The following is a 20037-nucleotide window of genomic DNA, read 5'->3' on the forward strand; positions in this document are numbered from 1 at the left end:
ATAGCTGTAGGAAATACTAAATGTTAAGAAATAGATTCAAGAAAATTCCTATGGTCAAAGATCTAGTAAGAGGGAACGAAATTTGAGAGCAATTTTGACAGTTGTGTGCTGAGAGTTTAATGGAGTTTAGTAGAGAAGAAAAATATCCAAAAAATGTTTTACTGTCTTTATTAGATATTGTCAATTTTCCGTGTAAAGTTTTTCAACGCCCGGATAATAGAAAAATCCCCACCTATCGTGTCAGCAGGTCAAGTAAATGTAATTTCGGTAACCCTTGATTTTATTACGAGAGCAGTTCGGAAACTTCTTAGTCTAGCACAAAAATCGTGGTATAAACAGAAAAAAGTTAAGTGTTTTGGAAACTTCCATCTCTGTTATGAACACATGTTATATTTTGTTTCGATCTGGCAACTCCTTCATATAGAAGCAGGTGCAAAGACATAGAAGTGTAAAGATAGGACAAAACTAAGTCAAAATAAGGCAACCCTGTGAAAATACGTCTGTTGTTACGATATCATAACAACATAGCTACAAATGTTAACTGATTTAAACCGCTGAGGCAATATGCAAATTTTTGAAAGGTCTATGGAATAAAATTTTAAGACCAAAATAATGAATTTTTCAAATTTTTATTTGTTATTCTTTTCTGTAATTGTTGTTTTTATAAAAACATATCTCTGCCATGAGCTGTTACTCTATGTATTGTAGAAACAAACCATTTGCTCAAAATGCATTTTGTCTAGTCTTTACCATTATATTTATTTGACAGGTGTTCAAAAAAGAGGCATCCGCAATTATTTTAAAATGGAAAAATTAGAAATGCGTGCTGTCATTAAATATTTACATAAAAAAGGTTTATCGGAAATGAGTTAGTTGAAAGTGCTCCTTCATACGCAACAGTAAAAAATTGGGTTGCTGAATTTAAACGTGGTCGTACAAGCATTGAAGATGAACCACGTAGTGGACGTCCAGAAACAACAACAGAAATTGTAGCCAAAGTGCAGATATGGCATCTCAAATGATCGAGTCCATTTAATTTTGCCTGAAGAACTACAGATGAAAACGCGTTCTGCAAGTTGGGTGCCGCATTTGTTAACAGTCGATCAAAAACGCATAAGAATGAACATTTCTCAAGCTTGTTTGCATTTTAAGCGTCGTTTCATAACTGTTGATGAGACATGGATCCACCACTATACTACAGAGACAAAAGAACAATCTAAACAATGGATTGAAGCTAGAGGAAGTGTCCCAAAGAAGGCAAAAACAATTCAATCTGGCTGTTAAGTTATGGCAACGATTTTTTGGGACTTCAAAGGTATTTTATTGATTGACTATCTGCAAAAGGGTAAAACAATAAATTCAGAGTACTATTGCAAATTTTTGGATCAATTAAATGTACAAATTCGAGAAAAACGTCCCGGCTAACAACACAAAAATAATAATTTTTTCATCAAGACGACGAATCAGCGCACAAGAGTGTTTTATCAATTGCTAAAATCAAGGAATTAAAGTACGAGTTGCTTGACCACCCACCTTATTCTCCGGATTTAGCTCCCAGTGACTTTTACTTGTTCCCAAATCAAAAAAAAAATCTTTACTGGCAAGCGTTTTACATCAAACGAAGATTCAATGACAGTTGTAAGCCACTATTTTGAAGACCTTGAGAAAAACTATTTTAATCAAGAGATAGAATTGCTAGAAAAGCGTTGGACTAAGTGTATTGAAGTTTCAGGGGATTATATTGAAAAATAAAAATATTTTGAAAAACTAATTATTCTCTATCATTTATAGGCTAAGAAGTTTCCGAAACGTCCTCGTAAGATGTGATCACATCCTCATAATCGCCTCAATCTATAGATCGCTCGTTATTATAAACCCTAAGTGTCATACTTTTTTAACAAGGAAACCCTAATGCATTAACTGCATGAGTTCACCAAAAGACGCAGTAGAAAGGATTGTCGGAAATCTCATCATAATTGCAGCTGATCGGATTCCAGGTTTGAGGCCAACCCAGAGCTAGGGACAAAACGTATTGTCCGTCATAAAGCTTCGTTAGAGTCTAAGATCAGCAAACAGTTATATCAAGGAAGAGCATAAGGCAAAACATTGAATAGACCACCTGCAGTGTTCCAACGGTTAAAACGCTCTTGAACACTACATATGTATACAAATGATAGCACCACAGTCACAGAGTTATAGGAAAAATCGTAAAAAGTATCCCGTTTTATCAGTTTGTTATCCCAAAGAGCGATGGGCCGAAGTGAAAAGTACTACGTCATAACAAATTATTTCGCACCGATGAGGCATAACTATTTGAAGCACATAGTTATTCAAAGTGTTGGATCCGGACTGAAAATTATGGAAATGTTAATACTGCTTTAGAGTTGAGTACTTTAATAACGTTCTCAATGTTTCGTGGAAGCGCATCAATCGTTTTCAAAACCAAGAAATTTAGTGATTCAGGGTGATTCCTTGACTAAAGCCAGACAAAACCAGTAAGGAAAGCTCAAAAGTCGGACGGGGCCGTCTATATGATACCCTACACCATTATTCATATTTAGTAGAGCTCTCGTAAAATAAAGGTTTATATTGGGCATTTCTGAGCTCTATGAGATATCTGGTACAAAATATGATTATGTTAGAGTGAATATTCCGAAAGTTGGAGATTTAAACACCAAATCGGATGAAACATATATATGAGAGCAAATTTGAAATTCTTGCTTCTATGATAAATTCGGTTGAAGTTCGAAAATCCATTTGGACTAATGTTAGCCATTTGGTGCACAATAAACCTGAAATCGGATAATGATTTCGGAGCTATATCCAAATCTGAACCGATCTTGATAAAATTTGAATCATGTATTGCAGGGCTGAATTTAATATCTGGTTCTAAATATCATTTCATATCATACACGAAATGAGCTGAAACATATATATGGGAGCTATAGCTATATCTGAACCGATTTCCACCAAATCTAAAGTACTTATTTCTATACTAAATTCGGTCGGAAGTGCCAAAATTCACACCATTTGGACTGCTATTAGCCATTTGGTGGACAAGAAACCTAAAATCGGATGAAGATATATATGGGAGCTTTTTTGTTTTTGCAAAATGGTCAGGCCTAATCCCTTTATTGCTTATAACAACAACGTTTGTTTATTGGTGGAGAACGATGATAATGTTTACCAGGGGGTAAGGTCAATTTGGACCGATTTTCACCAATTTCAATAGGGTTCGTTCTTGAGCCAAACAAATGTTATTTAGAAAATTTCTTCTCAATCGAATAATAAAGGTGACCTGCATTTTGTTTACAAAAATACATGAATAAACGGGCGGACAGACAGACGGACGGACGGACTCAAAATGTGATTCTATGCTGATCACCAAAAGGAACTATTGGTTTATCTCGTTTCCTTCTTATGGTACATACAAATGCACAAATACATAATACCCTTACCACTATGTGGTGTAGGGTATAAAAAGGGATTTAAAGCAATACTATTTTCAATCGTCAGAGATAGCTGTTTGCATACCGTCAAAAAAGATTTCGTCAGCAGTGAGCTACAACTTTATTGGGCGCCATATCTACACTATACCAGGATAGACTGTGCCATAGAACTGTGTTGGCAGTATACAGATACTGTTAATCGCGCTATGACGTTTGAAGACGTCAACGTTTTAATATATTATTCATTCTATACGTTGACGAGTCGTATGTTGGAATCGGGATCAAGAATTCCACGCCCGGTAGAGTAAAATCGGTAGTTCCCATATGTGGGCTTATTGTGGTTTGTAAATATAAGGTTCCTTTAGCAAATACTTAGGTATACGTTTTCTTAGCAAATATTCACTTTCAGATTGTAGATATGCTGAATCGGATCCTTCTTTGATGAGCATGAATCTATACAATACATTTGAGTTGAAATCGATAACCGATTTTTTTCTTTACGATATCGAAAAAAATTAATTAATAATCCCAAAAATGTTATTCCCAAACCCCATTCAGCACTTTTTTAATCCATTTTATTGCCATTGCTCTTCATAACACTGTTCTCAGTGTACAAAGAATTACTCTTAACGCTTTGTTTTTGTATCGTTCATTTGTTCTGTTTTGTTTTCTGTGTCAACATCGCAGCATTGCATTGAATATTGTCAAGTCATTAAAATGTGATTCGAAACAATCACATGTTTCACATGTTGATCGTCGCTCTGCTCTTAATTTAGTGACAATGACAGCCCGTGTTTATTTGTTTGTTTTGTTGCTTTTGTTGGTGGTGTTCGTTTTTTATAGATTTTAAACGCTTGGCTGGTGCTTCTGTTGTTCTCACTTTTATTATTGCCTTTGTTGTTGTTATTATTATTATTATTGCTGTTCTGATCACAACAACAACAAGTCATCTCAAGTACTCAATAAATTGAAATTGATTTAAAATGAAATTCAATTTTATTTGGGTTTATTTGGTCAATCGTGGCTGCTTCGGTGCATGCAACGCGTGAATGGACAATGACTGGACATTTGTTGTGAACATCTAATTGTCAATAACATTATATAATGCAAAAACAAATATAGTCAATAAAGGTTATGTGCTACGCTGATGTTATTCTCGTAGCTTTTTAACATATGTTATTTTGTTACCATGACCTAAGACAGTATTGTTTTTAGAATTCAATAACGTATTCGTGAGTCAATCCAAAAAAGTTAATGGAATGGGTGACTAATGTTTCAGACATAACCTCATTCTGTGTACTTTTCGATTTTTTTTAAACATTTGTGTTTTATTTAAAATTTGCGTTCTGGTTGGGACACTCTTTACAAACATTTATATATTCAGTTCTGCTCTTACACTCCTTCTGAATTTAGTATTTTCGTACACTAATAGCACATATTTGCTTGTGTAATACATAAACGAATTCATAAGTTCATCCCGATCCCTACATGTACAGGGTGAGATGAACAAACTGCAACCAACTTCAGACTACTGTCATTTCTAAGCAACTCGTCCGACAGCTGTTAAAATTATTAAAGTGACAGCTCATTATACTGTTTAAAAGCATACAAAAGCATTTTGGTGAGAATTTTCCAGAAAAAAATTATTCGTGATGGAATTCAAGCGTGATAGTGTGATTTCTTTATATTTGGCTGGAAAACCACAAGTGGCTATCGTTAGAGCACTTCAGCATTTAAAAGTGATTACATCTTTTGTGTCTCGTACCATCGCTCGTTACCATAGCATAGACCGGCATCAAGGAAGTGGACGGAAGAAAACAGCAACATCAGCAGAAATGGTTCGAAAAGAATCGAAACCCGCGTCGCAGTGGCCGAAAATGGCTCGTGAGCTGAACATATCTCAATATTCCATTAGGCAAATATTAAAAAATGAGCTCGGGGTAAAGCCATTGAAATTGCAAAAAGTGCAAAAACCTACACCCCAACTGAAAGAAAATAGACTCCATAGAGCTAAAGAGTTGCTTCGCTTGGCCGAAACTGGTGAACTGCCGAATTTGGTTTTCACCGATGAGAAAATATTCTTTGTCCAGCAGTTTGTAAACAAACAAAATGATCGTGTTTACTTGCCAAAGTAAAAGTCGGAACTCAAGCGCCGGCTATGGTGATGGTGTGGGCCGCCATGACAGTCGATAGTCGCTCTCCGCTCGTATTAATCGACCGTGGCATCAGAATAAATGCCGAATATTATCGCGGAAATATTTTGGTGGGTGTATTGAAGCCTTGGCCATGCTAACATTTTAGCCGCAGACCTTGGACATTCCAACAGCACTCAGCATGCGCCACCCAAGAATGGTTACAAAATGAGGTTCCTCGCTTCATTTCCAGTGCACAATGGCCACCAAAATCTCCGGATACCAATCGGTTGGACTATTGTGTCTGGAGCATTTTGGAAAGCAAGGGTGGCACTAAAAAATACCAAAGTGTCGATCACCTCAAGCAGGCGCTTCGCCGGGAATGGGCCAAAATACCGCAGAGCAACATTCGAGCAGCGTGTGACGGTTTCATTGGCCGTTTGAAGGTCATAATTAGTGCCAAAGGTGACCAATTCGAACAAATCTAAACTTATTCTGAAATTTGATGATATTTCCGACATTTTTTGTCTTCATTCAATAAAATTAAAAAAAATTTAAAAATCATTTTGACTTTGTTGTAGTTTTTTTTTATCTCTCACGTATTTTTCTCATGTTTCTGGTTGATGGAAATATTTTAAAGAATCGCTGATCATGACAGATAAAAGTATGCAATATTAAGACTCTTGGTGGGTGAGGTATCAGAAGGGGTTCGCAGATAAATATCATCTTCACAACAGACCATGTGTAAGCAAAAATGTTTGTGTGTGTGTGAAATTTGAAGAGAGTTGGATGATTTTTTCACTTTATAAGCGTTTTGTTATTCAAATTCTGGAGCCCTATGTGGGGAACTTAGCACCTTTATAACAGATCTTCACAGTAGATCTTGTATTAGTTGAAATAATGGGATGTGTGAAATATGAAGAGAACCGAAGGCTTATTTCGGATTTTATGATCGTTTTGATTATTCAAAACTTTAACCCTTTGTGGGGGAGGTACCAAAAGGAATGTTCCGATCTCTACCATCTTAATAACAGACCTTGTGTTGAGATAAATATTAAGATGTGCTAAGCCTGAATTTAATCGGATGTTAATTTTGCGTTTTATGAGCTTCATGGATATTCAAAATTTGTAACATTTGTGGGGGAGGCACCAGAAGGAGTGGACAGATATGTGCCATCTTCACACCAGACCTTGGGTTAGTAAAAATATTGTGATGTGTGTAATTTGAAGACAGTTATTCAAAATGTTGACCATTTGTGGGGGAGGTACTTGATGGAGTGGACCGATATTGTGCATGTTCCCAACTGACCCAGCACAAAAACAAATAGTAGGGTTTGCAAAGTTGGACCATAATCGGATTATCCTTTCTCTTTCTGTGCAAAAAATATATTTTTTGAAAATTTCGAAAATGATGTGGGGTAGGTACCAGAAGGAATGGACCGATATTGCCCATCTCCGAACTCGATCTAAGTTTGACAAAAAAATTACGATGTACCAAGTTTGGACCAAAACGAATACTCCCTTTAAAAGTTATCTTGCGCACCAGCCAGACAGACAGACGGATGGACGGACGGACATCGCTAGATCGACTCGAAATGTCCTGAAACGGATTTGGTCCAAAGAGACCTATGGTCTAAAACCGGTATTTCTATGTAGCACGTTTTGGCCGTATCAAATGATACATACCCTCTGTACCCATATGGCTGAAGGTATAAATATATCTCATTCTTGGATTTATCAGTGTTTTGTTAAGCCCCCTATAGCTATTAATACCCGAATTTCGGATTTTAAGTTTTTTTTCATATGCTATCATTGTTGTAAAGGTTCCTATAAAATTATGATGTATACCTACTTTGAAGACGCTATAATCTTCCTAATTTATTAAGTAATTTGAATCCAAAAGTGATTCTCATCATCCTCTTTTTTTGTTACTAATTCTCCACATCAAACCTGATTTTGTTAACAAATTATTTGGAAAAAGTACCCAATTCAATTGCTACGATCCACTCACTACCTTGTTAATTAGCAGCATGTGCGAGAAGCGAAACGTTTTAATTGTCATGGCAAAACAAAAAAAAAATTAACTTATCAACGCTCTTTGCACAAAAGCATGACAAATGAATAAAATACTTTAAATAAATCACAAAACTTAATTTATGCATGACAATAACAATAAAAAGCCTAATAAGTGGGATTTAATTACAGCTTGTTTGACATTATATATTTGCTTTTTTTCGATTCAGAGATAAACTGCATTCCCGGCTATCAGGTGAGAAATCAAGAGGGGATTTGTTATTTACGCTTGTCATCTATTGTGTGGTGTCCTAACTTATAAATCGCCATAGCTCATACACACTACAAATTTGAATATGCCTTTCGAAAACATCAGCAACAACAACAAATCAATATCCCCATATTTCCTGTGGGCAACTTTTTGCGTTGCAATTTCCAAGTGATTATAAAAGCATCTCCCAGATGCAACTCATTCGCGGCTGTTTCTATTTTTAACCCACAACCAAACAGAAGTCCAAACTAAATGTGTTGTTTATTTGTCTTCTATTTTCGGAATTTGCATTTGAAATGAGAAAATACTCAACAGAATGCAAATCACCCGCACGATGGCATGGAGAAAGTTATTGTCCTCCTACAGTTGGAAATCTAACAGCCATATGGAATGGCATGGCTAATGCTGCAGTACTGTAAATCCAGTGGAGGCTTTATGTAATGAAGTGCTACATATGGGCTGGCAGCTATAAATAGTATGTACATAAATCAGTTCCAAATGTTTCATAGATTCATCCATGCCATTCTGCTGCTGGTCTTTCAACGAAGTGATCACACCCCACCAGAAAAAAAACAGAAGAGAACTGCCAGCCGCCGTACAGCGTCGCCAGTGATGATGAAACCGAAAATTGTTCTAGTTTGGGAACTGATTTTATTGATTAAATGTTATTGTCCGACCAACTGAGCGACCGGCTGCTTGCGAATCTACGTCAAGCAAATGATTTTGCAATCATTTCTTTATTGACGAGTGTTTTGCAAATAGAAGAAGAAAATGAAAAAAAAAAAAAACAACATCAACAACGGTGATGACAGGAAGTTCAATTTATGGCAAATATCGGTTTTGGTTTTGGGGAAATTGAAAAAATAAACCGCAATTCAATTAAAATGCAGAAAGGGCTATTTTGTTGAGTGATATAGCGAAGACCAAAAGAAGTTGGTGAAATTTAGAATGTTGATCAGTTATGGTATGGGAGGTGTGATAAAACCAGCAGATTCAAAAGCTAAAATCCATTGTTAGAAACGTTAACTCAACATTTACACCCAATGGTAAAAATAGGGATTACGAAATTAAAGATCTTGAAGATTTTATTTAAATATTTGCCGAATATCTAAATAAATAAATATATCACCCAGCACGTCTACTGTTAATTATGTCACTCTTTTAAGGCTCGAAAAGTTTGAGAATGGTGCGTAATACACCAGTAAAGAAAGTCTTAAGGTCAGGCGGGGCCGACTTAATGGTACCCTACACCACTTTGCTAATTTAGTAGAGCTCCACATAACAATTAAAAGTTTTTATGGGATAATTCACACATACTCGCTATGATTAAAGTTATAATTTAAAGTTCAAAAGATTAAATATGCCGAAGCATTTGTATCTTTTAAATTCGGACTTGTATTGCCCATTTGATATATATGGGAGCTATATCCAAATCTGAACCGATCTTGATAAAATTTGACAAATATATTTCTGAGCTGTATTGCATATATTTCCCTTAATATCGTCGTTACGGAATGCAACGAAAGGCTGTGGGTAACAAATATAACAAGTCGGATGAACAATATATATGGGAGCTAAAGCTATATCTGAACCGATCTTCACCAAATTTGACATACTAGCTTCTAGACTCAATTCGAACGTAAGTGCCAAATTTCATCCCATTTGGGCAAATATTAGACGTTTGGTGCACAGTAAAAGGTAAATCGAAAGAAGTTATATATGGGAGATATATCCAAATCCGAACCGATCTCGATAAAATTTAGCAAAGGTATTTCGGAGCTGTATTTGATATATTTCCCCAAATATTGTTGTTACAGAGTGGATATTACGGCTGCGGAGGACTAAAATAACAAATAGGATGAACAATATATATTGGAGCTATCGCTATATCTGAACCGATTCCGATCAAATTTGTCGTACTTATTTTCAGGCCTAATTTGGTTGTATGTGCAAAATTCCATACTATTCGGACTGATATTACACGTTTGGTGCACAATAAAATGCAAATCGGACAAAGATATATATGGGAGCTATATCTAAATTTTACCGATTATCTCCAATTTCAATAGGGTTCGTCTTTGGGCCAAACAAAAAATTTTGTGCAAAATTTCATCTGGATCGGGTAGTAAATGCAAACTGTACTTTGTTCACAAAAATACATGGACCGCCGGACGGACTTACGGACATGCATAAATCGACTCATAATATGCAGATCATCAAAAAAAAAAACTATGGATCTATCTCGTTTCCTTTTGTCTGTTACAAACAAATGCACAAAGACATAATACCCTGACCACCCTGTGGTGTAGGGTATAAAAAGTTTTCTCTCATCTTTATTCAATTTTGATAATAACAATTAGAGCTTTCACAGTTGTATCTATTCTTTCGGGAGAATACTTTGAATAGCTCAGTTCAATATTTGAATTTTTAAATGATTGAATAATCTGCTTTATAAATTGTAGGCATAAACCAAGCAGGACACTGATCTTTATTTTGTTTAACTATAGGTAAAGAGTTAGATAATACAACTACATCTCTCACAAAATGTTGCGACACAAAAGTCAATGTCGTCACTAAGACGTCACATAGTGCCCGATAGAAGACAGTGGTGTTTGACAAGGTTTGTTTTCCCAATGGATTCGTAAATAAGTAGAATTGTGCCAGAAACATTGCAAAAGCTACCAATGCATCCAGGACTGTTTGGTGCAATTTATAGGCTAATGGCATCATTGAACTTCTTCTTCAAAGATGTACTCTTACGATTATTAAAAATATGTTGACTTCTGTTACGATTGTTCATATGTTTAACCCCTTATGCCCCTTATAAATCGGATACTCCCTTCGAGAGTTATCGAGCGCACCAGCCAGACAGACACAGATTTGACCAAAGAGACCTAGGGTCTAAAACCGTTATTTCGACTAGGCACTTTTGACCGTATCAAATGATATATACCCTCTGTAGCCATATGGCTGAGGGTATGAAAAGTGCAAGAACTTACACCACAACAGAAAGAAAATAGACTCAAAAGAGCTAAAGAGTTGCTTCGCTTGGCCGAAAGTGGTGAACTGCCGAATTTGGTTTTCTCCGATGAGAAAACATTCGTTGTCCAGCAGTTTGTAAACAAACAAAATGATCGTGTTTACTTGCCAAAAAGGTTAGCTGATAATGTGCACCTTCGGTTGGCCATCAGAACTCAAGCGCCGACCATGGTGATGATGTGTGCCGCCATAACAGCCGATGGTCACTCTCCGCTCTTATTAATCGAACGTGGCATCAGAATAAATGCCGAATATTATCGCGAAAATATTCTGGAGGGTGTATTAAAGCCTTAGGCACGCAAACATTTTGGCCGCAGACCTTGGACATTCCAATAGGCCTCAGCACCATCTCACTCAGCACGCGCCACCCAAGAATTGTTACAAAATGAGGTTCATCACTTCATTACCAGCGCACAATGGCCACAAAAATCTCCCTGTTACCAATCCGTTGGACTATTGTGTATGGAGTATTTTGGAAAGCAAGGTTGGTACTAAACAATACCAAAATGTCGATCTCCTCAACTTCTTCTAAAATTTGATGCTATTTCCGACATTTTTTGCTTTCATTCAATAAATTTAAAAAAAATTAAAAATTATGGCGTTTGACCTTGTTACAGTTTTTTTTTATCTCACCCTGTATATGGTAGCTATATCTAAATTTGAACCGATTCTGACCAATTTTTATAAAAAATTCAAATTTCATATCAATCGGATAATTAACGCGACCTGCATTATGTTTACAAGAATACATGGACAGACGGACTGATTGACATGCATAAATCGACTCAGAAGGTGATTTTATGAAGATCCTCAAAAGTAACTAAGGGTCTATCTTGCTTCCTTCTCCATGTTACAATCAAGTGCACAGGACACAATACTTTTACCACTATTTAGTGCAGGGTATAAACCCTTTAAAAATGTCTTGAACGTTTCTTGAACATTAAAAACTTTTCTTTATTAATACCCTGGCTTTATTAATTTCAATTCATCAGTCGATAGCAAACATACCATCTTCTCGAAGACCTGATTTCAAAAGGTCCGATTTTCTGCCTGTTTCTTTTAGGAGGTCGTAAATCATGTCTAAGGGTATGGATAATTATGAGGATAGTAACAAGTTTTTTGAAACATCCGATGAGGAGCATTTAAATGGGACAATTCTAAAGTCAAAAGGTGTAAACCGTGCAAGGTTGAAGAAGAGGCTGTAACGATCAATTATGCCCATTATGCCACTGTCCTGCTTTATCAAGAGTTACACTATACCCATACATTCAGAAATGCAAAAAAAAACAATTGGAGTTTACTACAAATATTAAGATTGGAGTTAATTTTCGGCGGAAAGCAGAACGGATTATTCTTTCAACTCTTGTTGGTCCGTCAGTTAATGCCGATTTGGCATGCGTATATGTCCGCTGAGCTTCTTATAATGTGTTACACATTTTAGACCTTTACTACCCAATTCCCATTAGATCGTCCGAAAATCCCACTAGATTAACACATAGTAGTATGATGCCACCTTGTATTTCGGTATTTTGATGAATTTTGCCACATTTTTCCAAGGATTCCTATGACGCATATATAACGATACCCACCGATATTCGGTATTTTGATAATCCTAGTTACATTTACCCACGATTTTTTTTTTAAATTTGGCATTTAAGACTCATTTTTTGAAAAGTTGAACAGCATTATCTTAACGATTTTATTGGTATTTGTAGTTTAAAGTGGAACACGCTTTAGATACTTTTATATAAAAATGTTTTCTTTACCCAATGGTGGAGGTTAATAAAAGTTCCGCTGAGCTTAATGTTTTTTTTACATAGTTTTCGACTATAGTTTACATTTAAATATATTTAAATATATGTAAATAATATTTTGAAATTGTTTCGAGCCAGATATTGAAAAAATGACGAATGTATTACATTTCTTATCCAAAGAAACACACAGTCGTAGCTGATACACATAAAATGATAGCATTCTTTTAGGCAACTGAATATTGTGTCTTGCTAGCAACAGTCAAGTGTAATGATAAAGATCTTTAACAACGAAAAGGAAGTTCCAGTGCTTCTACGAGAAAGCTATAAAAGGTGGATTGCAGTAGATTAACAAATGTCAGTTATTCTTTAAAAATTAAACCGAAAACACCAACGTATAGTTATTAGTTTAACATTTAATTGCAAATAATTTCAATAAAATTAATTTCCAGCTAGAAAATGCATAATATAACGAATGCATTACATTTCTTAGCCAAAGAAATACACAGTGCTGGCTAATTGATAAGGAAACCCTGATACACAGAAATTGATAGCATACTTTTAGGCAACTGAAAATAGTTTCTTGCTAACAACAGTCAAGTGTGGTGATAAAGATCTCTAACAACGAAAAGGAAGTTCCATTGCCTCTACGAGAAAGCTATAAAAGAGTGGATACAATAACCGAGCAAATGTCAGTAGTTCTCTCAAAATTAAAGCCGAAACACCAACGTATACTTATTAATTCAACATTTCATTGCAAATGTATTGTTCCTTTACTTTTCAAAATGATAAAAGTTGAAAATAATAAAAATCCGATAACAGAATTCTCCTTTGTATTGTGCTGCTATGTTATGTAATGGAACACATTTCGAGTAAAAAATTGAAAATTTTTGCACGTAAGGAACAGACCCAAAATGTTGGCAAATAATTCTAAGCCCCCAATCAAACACAATCCTCCCATTTACTACATTCACTTCGAGGATTATCTGAGACCGAAAAACGTAGAGAAAAACCAAAAACCATTGCTGCTGCCCGAAAAACCAGAATTACGTTTAAAACTTTTGGAACATCCGGTATTGGTGGCAGGACGTAAATCTAAATGGCAAATTTTCAAAGACAAATTTAAAAAATTCCAACAAAGATTTGCAAAACCGAAACCACAAACATTTTTAAGGACACCTGAGAGGCATGGCAGCCCTACGACAAGTCAGGGCGAAGAAGACCTTGGCAAGGTTAAACATGTCATTGCAAAATGTCGTCAAAAGGTAGCATTACGTAAACGACGTTGGGGTTCGATAAAGTTGCCGCAATTTCTATCGTTCTTAAGGGCCCGAAATGATGATGGTCTGTGCAAACGGAAATCCGGCTTTGAAATATATTGTGAAATGGCCAGCATTCATGGTTTCATTAATTTTGTTGGTTCCACAACGGGTCAGAGGGCATTTTGGTGTTTTGTCATATTTGTGGCCATATCCATGTCGGGATTCATTTTACTGCTGTCGCATTTAATGAACACCAGTACACCAACAATTTTGTATACAGAAAGTACACAATTTCCAACCTGGATTATACCATTTCCCGCCGTGACCATATGTAACATGAATTTGATGTCTAAGACCAAAACCAATGCCTTGGCAGAGAGATTGTAAGTTTTTAAAGAGAGAACATTTTAAAAATATAATTGATATGTGATAAGTTCTCTGCTCTCTTCCCACAGTAAACGCAATACAAATCTCACGAAAACAGAAATAATTCATTTATTTCGCCTGTTCTTATATACCGCACAGACGATTAAGGCAAGTAATGAAGAATACCAAAAACTGGATGTATTACTGCGAGGGCAAAACATGACATTATACGAATTGGGAGAGAGATTGGCCCCAAATTGTGAAACATTATTGCTGCGTTGTAAATGGAAGGGACGCCATGAACGCTGTAGCAACATATTCCGGAAAGTCCCCACTTCAACTGGCATCTGTTGTGCTTTCAACTCACATTTAGACAAAATTCAAAATGATAAAAGGTAATTTAAAGTATTTTTTTTGTTCAAAAATTTAAACAATATTTAAATGCATCATAATATTTATTAACAATTAAAAAAATGTATTAACAATTAAAATCTCTCTGAATTACAGAACAAATTTAGAAAATAATGACGACTTAGAATATACTACCAGTTGTGGCGCCCAAACAGGATTGACAGTGCTAATAAATCCCGAATTGGAAGACTATCATTTGACGCAAAGAAAAATGGCCGGCGTTAAAGTATTCATTAGAGATGCTTATGATTATACAAACACTAACGGTTTGGAGAGCATCATTTCACCGGATACCATAAAATTTATTCGCATTATGCCGCAACAAACGCACTCAACCGACTACTTGGCAAGCCTAAATTTACGTTCACGACGTTGCTATTTAGCCAACGAGAGAAAGTTATTTCATTTCCGTTCATATTCTCAAGTGAATTGTTTGATGGAATGTCGCTCGATGAAGTTGCACGAAACGTGTAACTGTACTTTACCGTATTGGCCACGAAAGGAAAACTGGGCCTATTGTGGCCTAAAGGAAAGGGAGTGTGTTTTCCAATACAAAGGTGAAATAAAAAAGAAATTTGAACTTTTTTTGAAATGTGTTAAAACTCATTATCTTAAATTTTAGGCCTCGTCACCTCGGTGTTGCAACCTAAAGCTGCTGAACAAAAGAACAACAATTATGCTGAAACATTTATTTGTGATTGTTATCCTCTGTGTGATTTTAATATGTATGCCACCTTTGAGGATTCTGGGATTTTGGATCGTAAATATTCTTTAACGGATTTGAGATTTTTGTAAGCCTAATTTTTTAAATTTCTTTATTAGCGTAAAATTATATATTTTAAATACAACTTTTTAAACCTTCAGCTATATGACTACTGAGGGTATATAACATTTGAATCGGCCAAAACGTGCCTCATCGAAATAACGGTTTTAGACTCTTATGTCAGTTTTAGGATATTCGGAATCGATCTAGCGATGTCCGTCCATCCGTCAGTCTGTCTGTCTGTCTGGTGGCTGGTGCGCACCATAAATCTCGAAAGGAGTATTCGATTTGGTCGAAACTAAGTACATCGTAATATTATTATCAAACTTAGATCGTGCACAATTACTGCACAGAAATAATCATTCGCTTCTGTTCATATTTCACACATCCCATTATTTCTACTTACACAAAATTTGCTGTGAAGATGGTAGAGATCGGACCATTTTTCTGGTACCTCCCCCACATAGGGTTAAAGATTTGAAAAACCAAACGCTCAAAGAAGTAGGTATCTAACTCTCTTCAAATGTCTCATAAACAAACATTATTACAAACACATGATCTGTTGTGAAGATGATATATATCTGCGAACCCCTATTGGTATCTCTCCCACAAAAGGTCACAATTTCCAATACTATTATCTGTCATAACTTGTGAAACAAATCAGCGATTCTTTACATCCAAATATTTCTCTCAACCAAAAACCTGTGATGAATGTGGAATTTATGATTTCGCATAAAATACATTTTCAATACATTTTTTACATTTTCTTGTAACTTTGCCCATGCCAATATTTTTACCTATATTAGATGAGGTATGAAAATTTAATACTTCGGTCGACTATATCTAGTACCTTACGCACATTTTTCTAAAAATGATCACACATTTCATACAAAGTGAAGGAAGTAGCCAATATAGTCCATAAATGGCACGTCGCAATATTTATATCATATTTATTTAGGTCACAAATTGACGGTATTGGCCCGTTCCTTCGGAACATACTCCATAGAGGGTCAATAATTTGAATAATCACAACAGAAGTCATAATATATTTAAATATATTAATCAGAAATTGATCATTATACATCAATACATCTGTCTGATACTTTTGAGCTTGTTATTAGTCCCATTCAATGTTCTATAAAGTCTCTATATTAGTCTTTATATAGACTCATTTTTGATAGCCTACAGAAACTTCGTTTACTAGTCTATTGATGTTCCTTTTCCGGCTTATGGAGAGTTGTAGCATTACGTCCTAACATATATCCAGATGCGATTAGCGGCGGGGATAACACCCACATTCACGAATATAGGGAGAGTACCACAGTTTTCCAGACAATTTTTTATCATCAGGGCATTTTCACCCTTTAATTCTCTAGGTTCAGACAAACTCCCCATAATCGTCTTCATTTCATAAATTTAAAGACTTCGGCAACTGAATCAAATGACTAATCAAACCTTCTAAGCTGGGGTAGCAGAAAATAATTAACAACGTAACATTTAACTCAAACTGCCACTAGCAACCCACATCATTTTTGAGGACTGAAAAATAATCACAATGACACTGCCAATGAAACCAAACGAGGATACCAGCCTTGGCCATTCTAAAGTTTCAAGTTTCAAGTCAGAGTTCCCGCTGTCATATAAAATACGGGTCAACAATATTTTCATCAATTATAAGACAATAGCATTTATTTTGGTTTAAGAATCTACTTTTCCCCAATTTGTATTCTCTTCTGTTCTGGCATTGAACTCGTACATTTTAACGCACTACACACAGTGTCACGGTTAAGAACTTCTAGTTTTGTGAAAAAAAATACTTCAAGGACCCTACTTTCGTTCAGTTTAGTTGTTTCATTCGATTTTATTTTTAACTAATCTGGTTCGAGAGATCCATGAAAAATAAATTTATCTCATTAAAGTTTAGTGGCAATCGATAAAGACATAGCTTTTGTTTGAAAGTTTCAACCGATTTGAAATTTAAACCGGTCTAAAGCCTTAATACTCACTTAATAATTAAAACGGCAATATGAACTTTTTTTGCTACAGGCGACCCTACTACATATTCACAAAACGGTACCGCCCAACTTTTGTTTTTATACCCTCCACCATACTATGGAGGGTATATTAACTTTGTCATTCCGTTTGTAACTCCTCGAAATACTCATGTCAGACATAACAAAGTATATATATATATTCTTGATCATCGTAAAATTGTAAAACGATTTAGCATACCTGCCGATATTCGGTATTTTGAGCCTGAGACAGAAAATTGTCTTTGCAGGTCCACGTCTTCGTATAGCCCCCATATAACGGTACCTCCCGATTCGGTAATTTGATGATTTTAGCGTCATTATTCACCGGAGTAGTTTCAAATTACGTATTTAGAGTTCGTAATGGGAACTACAGTATGTGACAGAAAATTGTCTATGTAGGTCTTCGTATAGCTTCGATAAAACTGTACCTTCCTATATAAGGTATTTTGATGATTTTAACTACATTATTCACCGTTTATTTATTTATTTATTTGAATATGGTAATGGCTTATGACAACAATGCCTATGTAGGTCCACGTCGTATAGACCCCAATATAACGGTTATATTTGGTATTTTTAAGTTTTTAACAGAGTTTTTTAAGGATTTTATTTTTTGAACATTTCCAAATTCGTTCAAAAGGTGGAGGGTATTCAAAGTTCGGCCCGGCAGAACTTACTGCTTTTTATCTTGTTCCTTACTGGTTTCTGCTTAAGAACTGCGAGAAGCTTTACATATTTAGTGGTTTTAGAGCATACCTTAAGGCGCTCCCCACAATTTTTAAACTGAAGTGAACTTAACGCCTCTGTTACTTACTCGACAATTACTCATTCGACAATTTCCTTTTAGTCTTCTATAGAGACTCTATAGCGAAACTTTTCCCAGTAGCCTATAGATACTCCTTATCGGTCGTTTATTGAGACTCCCTTTGGTCATTTTTTACCATCAATCATACTGTGGAGGGTATACTAACTTGGTCATACCCTTTGTAACTCCTCGAAGAACTTCTGTTAGACCCAACAAAGAAATATATGTTCTTGATCAGCATAAAATTTTAAGTCGATTAGGCGATGTCCGTTTGTCTGGCTGTTGTAAACACGTTATCTTTGGAGCGAATTGAGATAAAAGGCACACATGTGTATTTTGCCAGTAGGCAGGTTAAATTTACGATGTCGGGCCATAAGTATGGCCCCCATATAACTATACCTCCCGATATTTTGTATTTTGATGATTTTAGCGACATTATTTACTGGAATTGATTCAAATTTCGTTCTTCAAGTTTTTATTCGGTATTTTGATGAAATTTGCGACATTATTTACCTTTTTTTCAAATGTATGACAAAAAATTACTAATGCAAGACAACGTCATAGTATAGGCCCAATATAAAGGTTTTAATTTGAGCGGTAAAATGAACAGACAGAGCTGTATTTATTACCAATTAGCTTCCTGGCCGACCTTATATAGGCCTTGGGCACACTTATAAAACAATTGTTCCCAGCTGGTTGCTCTACATTGCCCTTTTGCTGCTATAAGCATGGTATAACAACAAAAAATAATAACAGGAAAAGTTCCTCACATCATGAAACTAGAAATAAACTGTTAGCGATTTAAACGTTTACATCTTAAATTAGCCTATACCATCTTCCATATAAATATTTTCTTTTTTTTTCAATTTTCGGATTAAGGTTTTTTTTTTGGATCCGGCCATTTCTGGTATATAGAGTATTGGGCAATATTACTGATAATATACAAGGATTATTTGAAATGTTAACTTTCAAGCCCGTCACAAAAGCGTTCTTTTTGGTCTTTGTTCGCCTTTAGTATAAAAAATGGATTAAAATCACAAAATTTCATTACTGAAGAGTAAAATCAGCACTATTTTTCTGCTAATGATAGTACCATTAGTCGGAATAAACACCGTTTTTACTAATTTTCAACTTTTGAAACTTTACACTTAACCATTTTTTTAAAGTAAAGAAACAAAGAAATTATTGTAATAATTATTTAAAAAAGTCATTTCTACATCTTCCAGCAAGGACATCAACATTACCAATCACATTGTCCTTCATGCATTTTATGCGCACCTCTATGCAGAACGTCTGCGTTTGGATGTCTATGAGAATTGGTTAACATTTATTGGAACATTTGGCGGTATAACTGGTCTCCATATGGGCTATAGTTTTGTTTCGGGTTTCGAAATGATATTTTTCGTTTTCGTACGTCCAGCCTGCAACTGGTTGACGAAGAAACAAATTCGCTATCGCATAAAACGGCGAAAAAGGAAGGCACAATTAGAGGCCGAGAAGAAGCGTAAAGCCGACGAGGAGAGGGAACGGCAAGAACGAATTGAGGCATTTTTACGAATGAGGCCATATTGTCAGTATTGAATGAAATGTTAATTTGGGGCCGAGGAGGAGATACAACAAAAGGAAGTGTGTATGGAAGAGTTTTTCATATTTATGAATGAATACATGTGAATTGAATTAGGATACATACATTTCTTGTTTGTTTTGACAGTTAAGCATAAAAATAATAATAATTAATAAAT

At 35.5% G+C, this 20037-nt stretch overlaps 1 protein-coding gene across 1 annotated transcript; it reads left to right on the forward strand.

Moving 5' to 3' along the window:
* The first annotated feature begins 13141 nt into the window (after nt 1-13141).
* LOC105262440 (pickpocket protein 11) lies at nt 13142-19882 on the forward strand. Its single transcript, XM_020039516.2, has 5 exons — nt 13142-14300; nt 14373-14678; nt 14791-15251; nt 15317-15485; nt 19522-19882. Exons 1-5 carry the CDS (start codon nt 13570-13572, stop codon nt 19874-19876), a joined length of 2022 nt encoding a protein of 673 aa, XP_019895075.1. The 5' UTR covers nt 13142-13569; the 3' UTR covers nt 19877-19882.
* Nucleotides 19883-20037: the final 155 nt, after the last annotated feature.

Source organism: Musca domestica, unplaced genomic scaffold (assembly GCF_030504385.1).
Source record: "Musca domestica strain aabys unplaced genomic scaffold, Musca_domestica.polishedcontigs.V.1.1 7, whole genome shotgun sequence".
NCBI classification, from domain to species: domain Eukaryota; kingdom Metazoa; phylum Arthropoda; class Insecta; order Diptera; family Muscidae; genus Musca; species Musca domestica.